This window comes from Leucoraja erinacea, chromosome 34, assembly GCF_028641065.1.
Source record: "Leucoraja erinacea ecotype New England chromosome 34, Leri_hhj_1, whole genome shotgun sequence".
Classification (NCBI taxonomy): Eukaryota; Metazoa; Chordata; class Chondrichthyes; order Rajiformes; family Rajidae; genus Leucoraja; species Leucoraja erinaceus.
In genome coordinates, this window is record NC_073410.1 from 13,432,699 (window position 1) to 13,444,056 (window position 11,358).

The 11,358-nt window shown below is 40.6% G+C and overlaps 2 protein-coding genes across 6 annotated transcripts in view; one reads left to right on the forward strand and one right to left on the reverse strand.

Moving 5' to 3' along the window:
- The window catches only part of ndufb8 (NADH:ubiquinone oxidoreductase subunit B8), a 212,145-nt gene that overhangs the window by 36,292 nt on the left and 164,495 nt on the right, over positions 1–11,358 (reverse strand). The gene's annotated exons all lie outside the window — the stretch shown is intronic.
- The window catches only part of hif1an (hypoxia inducible factor 1 subunit alpha inhibitor), a 54,367-nt gene that overhangs the window by 29,880 nt on the left and 13,129 nt on the right, over positions 1–11,358 (forward strand). For 3 of the 5 annotated variants that reach the window (XM_055661873.1, XM_055661876.1, XM_055661875.1), the window contains exons 3-6: positions 2,041–2,189; positions 4,509–4,654; positions 5,694–5,800; positions 6,593–6,656. In XM_055661873.1, the coding sequence (XP_055517848.1) occupies positions 2,041–2,189; positions 4,509–4,654; positions 5,694–5,800; positions 6,593–6,656 (466 nt within the window). Of the gene's footprint in view, positions 1–2,040; positions 2,190–4,508; positions 4,655–5,693; positions 5,801–6,592; positions 6,657–8,569; positions 8,681–11,358 lie in introns of all 5 variants that reach the window. The other 2 variants (XM_055661874.1, XM_055661872.1) reach the window with 1 other exon arrangement.

Sequence of the window (11,358 nt, forward strand, 5' to 3'; positions counted from 1 at the left end):
CTTCCCCAACAACTTTAACCATTAAAATGGTCTTTAAACCCACCACAGATGGAAATATCTGTAAATCTGTCCACAGCATGGCACCACAGAAGCCATGAGATAATGACCAGAAATAAAGTTGTAATAAATACTGACAGGGAAAATAGTCAAAGAAATTGGAGACATTAAGCAAACTTAATAGAACAGGATGTCTTTGGTGTTGCTGACGTCAAGATCCCAGGATAAGTACTTGGATATTTTAAATGGTGATTAAATTGCATAACTTATCCCCTGGTAAATTGTGCATAACAACACAGGGAAATGTAATACGTCCATGCTCAGCATTGAAGGCAACAGTTATCCCGTACACAGCTGTCAATTTGGCTGCCTTTTCCAGGCCGCCTGTAAACTTTACAGCTCTTCCTAGTTCTACTTATTTATATTTCTTTCATAGGGTCTGTTCCAGATCAATTTTGGTAGAAATTTAATTTCCTTTTTCTTTCTTGGTGAATTTTTTTCAGTGGGGCTTCCCGTGGCTTTTCTTCTGCAAGAGCTTGATCAGATCACACATTAGCAGCTTGTACAGTGCCCTCCATAACGCTTGAGACAAAGACCCATCATTTATTTATTTATTTGCCTATATACTCCACAATTTGAGATTTGTAATAGAAAAAAAAATCACATATGGTTAAAGTGCACATTGTCAGATTCTAATAAAGGCTATTTTTATACATGTTGGTTTCATCATGTAGAAATTATTTTGTTGCATATGCTTTGCATGCAATGACTGCTTGAAGTCTGCGATTCATGGACATCACCAGTTGTTGGGTGTCTTCTCTGGTGATGCTCTGCCAGGCCTGTATTGCAGCCATCTTTAGCTTATGCTTGTTTTGGGGGCTAGTCCCCTTCAGTTTTCTCTTCAGCATATAAAAGGCATGCTCAATTTGGTTCAGATCGGGTGTTTGACTTGGCCACTCAGGAATTTACCATTTTTTAGCTTTTAAAAACTCCTTTGTTGCTTTAGCAGTATGTTTGGAATCATTGTCTTGCTGTAGAATGAACCGCCAGCCAATGAGTTGAGGCATTTGTTTGAACTTGAGCAGATAGGATGTGTATATACACTTCAGAATCTACAATGAAGATAAGTGAGCCACTACCTTCAACAGCCATACAATGTGCACTTTAACCACGTGTGATTTTTTTCTATTACACGTGTCAAATTGTGGAGCACAGAGGCAAATAAGTAAATGATGAGTTTGTCCCAAACATTATGGAGGGCATGTATGCCTTTAATATAGCTGCCATCATATTGAATAGCAGGGCAGACTTGAGAGACCTGGTGTTCTTGTGTAAAAATCCCCAATACACTTCTTACGAGTATAATCAAGTAACGCTTAATATCAACCCATCCAAGTTTCTTCAAAAGGGAAGGTTTCAAAGAGTGTCCAAACGGGTAAAGGTTGAAGACTGCCAAATCTTTAAATTTGTGAAGAACCTAAGTAAGATGGGTGCAGAAATGTTTCCACTGGAGACCTTAAACAAATGCAGTATGTTATTGATTTCATAAATATATTGAGGAGGAACTAATTTTCTTTGTTTAATCTCTTGTAAAGCACAGAGTCAATTAAATATGTTGAAAGTGTTACATGAAAATAAGTTCTCTATAAACATAAAAAGGAGAGGTGCTGGAAGTCTAGCAACATTTAACTTGTCAGGGTGCATCTGTGGGGGGAGAAAGAGTTAATGGAATAAATGTCCATGGGGAAATGATGGATGACTATCTCTTGATAGAGGGGTTAGTCATGCCCAGATATACACCGTTTAATGTAATTGTCTCCCTTTGTTATTTTCAGATTCAGATTCAATCTTTATTGTCATTGTGCAGTGTACAGTACAGAGACAACGAAATGCAGTTAGCACCTCACCCAGAAGAGCGAACATAGAATAATGGAACAGCAAAATATGTATATGTACATACATTAGCAATTGTGCAATTTAATTTTCCTTTCAGTTTCCGTTAGGTCCCAGTTTAAAACGTATCATCCTTTTTTTTCTTTGCAGGTATTATTTACAACAAACATTGAATGACACAGTAGGGAAGAAGATTGTCTTGGATTTCCTGGGTTTTAACTGGAACTGGGCTAACAAGCAACAGACAAAATGGAACTGGGGGCAGCTCACATCCAATTTACTTCTTGTGGGAATGGAAGGTAAGAGGTCAAATATACTTGGGCTTTTGTTGGCGGAGGTGGGGGAGAATTCGTACTCTTTTTCAAATCAGATTCTTAAAGCCTACAATAACATTTGAATTGTCTAAGAAAAAGTCTGTAAAGTAACCACATCCAGTTACAAATCACCATTACTTGTGTCATTCATCATGTTGTTCGAAATTCCCAACATAGCTAACTAATCTTGGTGAAAATGTATGGTCTTTGAAACTGAGCGAGGTTTTGATTGTGCAACTAAAGAAAATCTTTTCAGTGAGTGAGTGACGATATTCAAAGCCATCATAAAGCAAGAATGGATGGAGAGATTGGTAGAATAGGTGGGGGAATGTTAAAAGATGGAATCTCCTTTTTGAAAAGTGACCGAATCCCTGATTAAAAGTAGTAGGCGAATCAAGTTTTTGGAGTTACTGCAGCTATTTAAGTGAATAGCTTATTTGGGTAATAGGCAGCAATGTGGTGAGCTCTGTAAAGTGGCCATGCGAATAGACCACAAGCAGAGACACTTGTATGGAACCGGTTCACTGATCTGGTCCAACCACACCTTTGTGCTGCCATACTTAGAGAGACACATTTAAGCCGTGTTCAGAGCAGTCCGTTTAGCTTGTCAGTAGAATATAAAAAGAAACACTAGAGAAATGTAGGCTTTCCACCCTGCTGAAGAGCTAGCAGCACTTGCCTTTTCGGACATGCATGTAAATAAATGGAATGAAAAAGAAGTCGAGAGAAACGGATTGAAATGAAGCTTGAGATTTGGGATGAGTAGACTCATACGGCTGAAAGACAAATGTGCACATGATGTCAGGAAGTTTGAATCCTCGAAAATCAACAGCGCAGGAAGCCAGTTGTGTCAACCAATGGATGTAGAGTTGCCCATCCTGATCCCAGTTTACAGTTCTAGGACAATAATCCTCACGATCGTGGCTGCAAGGACCAATTAAATGTGAAGAGCGTCTCTGCTTTGTCGGCAGCTTCTTTCACTGACCCTACTACCCTCTGGATAACAAAACAGCCTAATCTTCTCTGCTCCTTTAACTAATTACGTAAACTATATGCTCTTGTGTTTCTGACCCTGTTACTAAGGAAAATAGGTCCTTCCTATTGTCCTTCCTATTTTTGTTTAATTCTTCACGTGCGTTGATGTAAGCAGCCGTGGAGGTGAAAGCTCTAAATAGTATTGATGAATTTCAGAGAAGCCAAATTAATATATGGTGGAGAAAAGCAAAGAAGGGTAGACTGCTTCAGTAGGAATACAAAATAGGAAGGTCATTCTTCAGTTGCCAGGGGCATTGGTGAGACTACATCTTTAATGCTTGGTATTATTGGCCACCTCTTTTAAATTGGAAGGATATGCAATGGAATGAGCTCAGAGAAGAATGACTAGAATAATGCTTATCTTACAAGAGGTAGTTGGATATGCTCACCTTGTTTTCCACTGGAGTTTAGCAGAATGAAAATGGACAATTGCAACATATAACATTTTAATGGGTTATCACAGGGTGAATGTGGAGAGGATATCTGCTCTTTAGAAAAACCTGGAACTAGAGGTCGTTGAATACAAAATAAGGGGTTAGCTATTTACGGCAGAGGCGAGGCAAACATTTTCTCTGAGAAATCAGCGAGACATTGGAATTCTGTTCCTTTGAACATTTTTATGGAGGGATAGAGAGATTCTTGATAAGCAAAGAGCTAAAATGTTACCGAGAGTAGCCCGATGAGATTACTTGATCTTATTAAATGGCTGAGCAGACATTTGTTCCCAATTTACATAGAAATGAGGCTCCTAAAGAACATAAGTGGAGCATGGGTCTGTTTCTATGCTGTAAATTTAATATCAATCTGGCTACTGTGTCGAAGAAGAGAATGCAGGGTGAATATATTTTCATATTCATGTCGCAGGAAGAATGAATGGTGGCTCAACTATTTGTTACTGATGGAGCGGTTGGATTATTTGAACAGTAACTGAAACATGTGTGGATTGAGAAATTTAAAATTGCTTCAATGTTAAACTAGACTTGTGTTTAATCCTATTGTCTATGAAAAAGGAGGGGAAATCATTAGTGATTTACGTCGCCCGAGGAAGCTGAGATAGTCCAAAAGATGTTCTTTGAATTACGATAGGAATTGCTATTTCTGGTGATTACTTGTTTTCTTTCAGTGATTCAAACCATTAATGAAATCAATTAAAATGAATAACTTGCAATTGACTGGAATAAGCGTGAATTTTTCTGTTGATTCTGTTGCAATTTTTGATACTTGTTTGAATTGCTGTTGCATTGCTTTGTTTTTCTTTTCTTGTTCCAGGAAATGTTACACCAGCACACTATGATGAGCAACAGAATTTTTTTGCACAAATTAAGGGTTATAAACGTTGTATTCTCTTCCCACCTGATCAGTTTGATTGCCTATATCCATACCCAGTCCATCACCCTTGTGACAGACAGAGCCAGGTACGCAGTCCTTTTATCACACTGAAATTTGCATTATCTACCTGGAGGTAGTAAATTTTCCAAAATGATGCTGTTAAGGGATAAAAGTACCCATCTTAACATTTTGTCCTTAGTGGCCTGTGGTGTCCTGAAGTATTTGATACTTTTACTTTTCAATGGGGGTTGGTTTTGGTTGTCCTGGGCTACCGATTGGATGCATTTGATAAGGAAAGTGCCTGTAGGCGGTTGTCGACTAATCGTCTCCAGTTTAGCTTATCACTGCTTCTAAACGTCCAGGGAGATCTAACATTTTTTCTCTCCCCTGGACCGACATCCTGTTTTCCTGCTGCAGCATTGAAATAGAAAGCTCAGCTTGGACCCATCACACTTCTTCATGGACTGATACAGATGTAGTAGTAATGGCAAGAGAAATATTAAAGCATTTAAACTTTACATCAGAGATTAGTAACTTTAATCAGCATCTAGATGCAGTGCTAAATTGGCGAGGTCATTTTAAGGAATATCAGGAGCAGCAGAATATAAAATGCACAAAATAATCACCTGCATGAAAGATTGCATTTATTACATTGTCAAACACACATCAGAATGCTAAGACTGGAGAAGGTATTAAAGATTGAGGCAGGGCTGTTTTATCTACCTGCTTCCTAATATTATCAGTCCTGCATTTTTGTGTGCATGTACACAGACTTTCTACTCAGAGAGCAGGAGGAAATGTAAGCATAAACAAAAAAGATGCATGAGACATCAGAAGAGGGATAAAAACAGAAAATGTGCACAGAAACAGACTTGGAAGCAATGTTTTTTTGTAAAACAATCGTCAAGTTGTTTCTTGGCTTAAATGAATAAAGATACAGCACAAATGTGTAAGAAAATGATTTTGTTTGGACGAGACCATCTGAAGTAATTAAACCTCAGTTATGTTATTTTCCTCTCAGATTGACAGGTACCAGTATCTGTATAGATAAAGTTTTTTTAAGTGAATATTATTATTATTTTTTTTTTAAACATTGATGGTTAAAATGATTTTTCTTTTGTCCAGGTGGATTTTGAAAATCCAGATTATGAAAGATTTCCTAATTTTAGGAATATAGTGGGATATGAAACAGTTGTTGGGCCTGGAGATGTTTTGCACATTCCCATGTACTGGTAAGTGAAGCACGAGTCAAAAATAATATCCGTTGCAAACCATTACAGGAACGTTTGGCCCATAACTGCATTTCAATTTTTGTTCCTTTTTTTAAATCAAGATTTTCAGCAATAAATGCAATGTGAAATGTTATGTATTTATCTTTGCAAATTACATATCTATCAATTTAAGATCAAATTATTAATGCAAAATGCATTAATCCGATGTAGTAGTGCTATTGCTGCTGATTGGAATAATTTGAGCCAAAATACATTGTGAATTAATTGTGCATTCAAACCTACAGGTATTTACTTTATTATGCTGAGCATGGTTCGCTGGGCCGAAGGGCCTGTTTCCATGCTGGATCACTAAAATAAATATCTGGTATCATTCTTCAATTTCTTTAGGCGTGCCCAAATATTCTCATCTACAAGTGTTTTGATCATTTTAATGTACACTAGGAGATATTTAGAAGTGAGAGGAATCCTATGCATTTGCATCCAGATTCCTCCTCTTGTTATTAGTACTGTCCTTCTTCTAAATCTTCAGCAAACCTGTACTGTACAGGGGGGAGGGAGTGGGAGGAGGGGTAACTCTATTTTAAGTATCTGTTCCCCCGTCCAGTGGAGAAATGTTTCGCAAAGAGGAACAAGCAATGCAAGATGTCTCTCTCCCATCTGTTTTTCTGGAATGCTGGATGAAGATGAGTAGATGCCAATGATGATAAGTGTATAATCTCAACAACGTGTTGCTGCTGTTAATCGTGTGTACTGCATCAGTCCCCAATGGTTATTATTTGAATTTAATTTCAGGTGGCATCATATTGAGTCATTGCTGAATGGAGGAATCACTATTACTGTCAACTTCTGGTACAAGGTAAGGGTAACTTTATGACATTTAGCAATAAAAAGGAACTGCAGATGCTGGTTTATACCAAGGATAGACACAAAATGCTGGAATAGCTCAGTGGGTCAGGCAGCATCTCTGGAGAACATGGATAGGTGACTTTGCAGGTTGTGGAAGAAGGGTCCCGTCCGGAAACGCCACCTATCCATTTTTTCCAGTATTTTTGTGTCTCTCTTTAGCTCTTAATCAAAAAATACCATGGAACATTATCAATTTGTCATTATAAAGTTAGTACATGATTGAAGATTACAAATTAAACCTCCTTTGTCCTACAGTAAAAATGCCCAATTTTCAGAAGTAAGGCATCTATTGCATCCGCTGCTCCAGGTGTCAATTACTGTACATTGTGAGGTTATCCATTTTGGTGGCAAAAACAGGAAAGCAGACTATTATCTAAATGGTGGCCGACTAGGAAAAGGGGAGATGCAGCGAGACCTGGGTGTCATGGTACACCAGTCATTGAAAGTAGGCATGCAGGTGCAGCAGGCACTGAAGAAAGCGAATGGTATGTTAGCTTTCATAGCAAAAGGATTTGAGTATAGGAGCAGGGAGGTTCTACTGCAGTTGTACAGGGTCTTGGTGAGACCACACCTGGAGTATTGCGAACAGTTTTGGTCTCCAAATCTGAGGAAGGACATTATTGCCATAGAGGGAGTGCAGAGAAGGTTCACCAGACTGATTCCTGGGATGTCAGGACTGTCTTATGAAGAAAGACTGGATAGACTTGGTTTATACTCTCTAGAATTGAGGAGATTGAGAGGGGATCTTATAGAAACTTACAAAATTCTTAATGGGTTGGACAGGCTAGATGCAGGAAGATTGCTCCCGATGTTAGGGAAGTCCAGGACAAGGGGTCACAGCTTAAGGATAAGGGGGAAATACTTTAAAACCGAGATGAGAAGAACTTTTTTCACACAGAGAGTGGTGAATCTCTGGAACTCTCTGCCGCAGAGGGTAGTCGAGGCCAGTTCATTGGCTATATTTAAGAGGGAGTTGGATGTGGCCCTTGTGGCTAAGGGGATCAGAGGGTATGGAGAGAAGGCAGGTACGGGATACTGAGTTGGATGATCAGCCATGATCATATTGGATGGCGGTGCAGGCTCGAAGGGCCGAATGGCCTACTCCTGCACCTAATTTCTATGTTCTATGTTCTATGTTTCTACATCGGTGAGACCAAGCGCAGGCTTGGCGATCGCTTCACCCAACACCTCCGCATAGTTCGCATTAACGAACCTGATCTCCCGGTGGCTCAGCACTTCAACTCCCCCTCCCATTCCGTATCCGACCTTTCAGTCCTGGGCCTCCTCCATGGCCAGAATAAGTCCCACCGCAAACTGGAGGAGCAGCACCTCATATTTCGCTTGGGTAGTTTACACTTCATCGGTATTAACATTGGCTTCTCCAATTTCAGGTAGTCCTTGCTTTCTCCCTTCTTCCCCTCCCCTTCCCACCTCTCCCACAGCCCACTGTCTCCGCCTCTTCCTTTCTTCTTCTCACCCCCCTCACCCACCCCCACATCAGTCTGAAGAAAGGTCTCGACCCGAAACATCACCTATTCCTTCGCTCCATAGATGCTGCCTCACCCTCTGAGTTTCTCCAGCTTTTTTGTCTACCTTCAGAAGTAGGTGTCATCCATTTTAAGATTATATCTGCACAAAAAAAAAATTTCATCACTTAATAAAGCACTGAGAAATATTTTTTCTCAGACAGGAAATGATAGGTATTATATTTTTCAAACGTATTCTGCCTATGTATTCATGTGAGGGCTGTCGGTGTGTAAAGCTTGAATTTGAAGGGGCTTGAGATGTTTAGCAGATACGTTAGATAGATTTTCAAACATACATGGCGCGAAAGTATTGCTTAATGCACCCGTTTATCTTAAGGGTGCACCAACTCCAAAGAAAATTGAATACCCATTGAAATCCCATCAGAAGGTTGCCATTATGAGAAATATAGAAAAAATGCTGGGAGAAGCTCTAGGAGAACCACAGGAGGTAAAGCATTGCACATTTTAATTTGTCTATGTGTAACTTCAATAGCCCAATACAAGTTGTAACGTGTTAAACAGTTAATATAATGTGGACTTCAAAACCTGGCAAACCCATTTCACTGAGTTACACTGCACAGAAACAGCCCCTTCTGTCACCTTATTTGCATTGACCATCAAGTATCCATCAATACTATTCCCCTTAGCTTTGATCATACTTGACATCCTGGGCTCCCTGGATCTGCTGTCTGTACCTTTCACCCCTGTGAAAGGTTAGCCCTGAACTTTTGTTGTTTCACTGTTGAACCACTCCCACTTGTCTGACACAGACTCATCTGCTAGTATGTGCTCCTTGCTCCTGCCTGATAATGTTGAAATTGTCCTGCCCTACGGGACTGTACCCATAGAGCCACCAATGCAGAGCCTCCTAGGATATCCTTCTTCGTGACTGTGGTAATTTAGTTTAGTTTAGAGATACAGAGTGGACACAGACAGTTCAGCCCAACAAGTCCAACCATTGATCACCCACACACTAGTTCTATGCTCTCACATTCGACACACTGGGGGCAATTATTTACAGAAGCCAATTAACCTACAAACCTGCATGTCTTTGGAATGTGGGACGAAACCAGAGAAAGCCCTCGCGATTACAGGGAACACGTTCAAACTCCACACAGACAGCACCCATAGTCAGGGTCGAACCCGGTTCTCTGGTGCTGTGGGGCAGCAGCTCTACCGCTGCGCCACTCTAAGTAATGGATTCCTTAATTGATATTACAATACCATCATCCCTTTTAAACCCTCCCCCAAACCAGTCAAATATGAAGATTATATATTCTAGAATGCTGAGATGCCAATCCTTTTTTCAGCCATGTTTCAGTGTTATCAACACTATTAGATTTCCAGGTGCTGATTCATGTTCTTAAGTTAATCTGTTTTACCACAGACTTCCTGTGTGAAAATGGATTGGCTTTGCATTTTTCACATGCCTTGCATGTGATCTGCAGCTAGACTGACTTTATTTTCCATCTATATTTGATCGCACTTCCACCCCAAATAAACATCAACTCTGTGCCCCCATTTCCCAGCCAAATTAGTTAAACCCATTTTCAACAGCACTGACAAATCTTCATTTGATTTTTAACACTTTGCTTTTGATTTAACAGGAGTCAGTCACATCAGGTCCCCTGATTCATGTTTTCTTTCACTGGTGAATGAATCTATTCCCAGCCTATTTGCCGCAGTGGGTCATCCTTGTAGCTTCCACCATGTAAAGTGGGCAACAGTTACACAGTTTATTCATTTATAAAATGCATTGATTTATAAAATGCTACATATTTGTTATCTGACTAATGCAAAACAATCTGTTCTATAATTTTACTTCTAAGTTTAAAAATCTAACATGCATGTTCTAGTTAAACAAATGAAGTAAAAATGAACCAACTTTTAAATTAAACATAACTGCATGTAGCCTGTTGGTTGAGAACCACTGCATGTAAACTCATTCCTGGTTATTTAATTTAACCGAAAGAGATTTTGCTTTTATGTGATATTGTTCACGTCTTCATGTGTCCAAGATACACTGACTAATAATCTCATGCAGTAGTTTGATGTCAGTTTGACCACTAGATCTCACAAGCTGCTGAAAAGATAATTGCCAGTGATCTTCCAAGGATGAATGCTGGTGTTGACACAGAAGAGCTTGTTGAGTCTTACCTTCCTTCATATCCACTTGAAGAGTCAGGCATACATTCATACATTCCAACTTGACATCTCGTCAAACTGGTAACTCTCTCCAAATTGTATATTGACATGTTAGACTGTCTCCTCAAATTCTTGGAACAGGATTTGAACCCATGACTGGCTCACACTTGTTTTTAACTTGATGCACTGTCTTATATTTTCTTCCTTTTGTAATGGGTTTTCAAATTACTGCCTTCTACCTAATTGCTCCTTTCTAGTTTGCCCACTTGTGTCCTTGATTTTCAACTCTTGTCACATCATGCACCATTGACTGAGGTTTCTCAGCACAGAAACAGCTGCAGTAACTATACCTCTCATCAAACCAAGAAAAAAACTCCTTGTGTTTACCTGAAATAAATGCATGGAGTGACAGTCTCTGGAGAATATTACTAACATTCATATGAACAGATAAACTGTGGCTTGGTTTACTATCTTAGTCAAACGATACCAGCTGTGACATAGTAAAGGGCCTGTCCCACCAGCATGCGACTGCATGCGGCAAGCGCAACCTAACATGGTCGCTTGAGCCGTACGGCCTCGGGGCGGGTCCCACTTCGATCGCCGGAGCCGTATGGAGTTGTGCAGAGCTGGTCCCGACATCGCGCGGGGATCCGAAAAACTGAGTGTTCAAAAATTCCGCGCGGCAACGGCCTGCCGGCCCGCAGTCGCCTCGGCGCCGTACGCACCGCCTCAACGGGCGTGCGCAGCGTCTTGATGCCGTACGTCACGCGCGAACTTCCCGCGGACTTCGCTCGAACTTCACGTCACTCACACGACCTCCGCGCGGCCCCCGCTTCCTGTTTGGTCGCGCTCGTCGCATGCAGGCGCACGCAGGTGGGACCGGCCCTGTACGGGGATCACTCAACCTCCACGCGGCCCCCTCTTCCGAATTGGTCGCGTTTGCCGCATGCAGGTCGCATGCTCGTGGGACAGGCCCTTTAC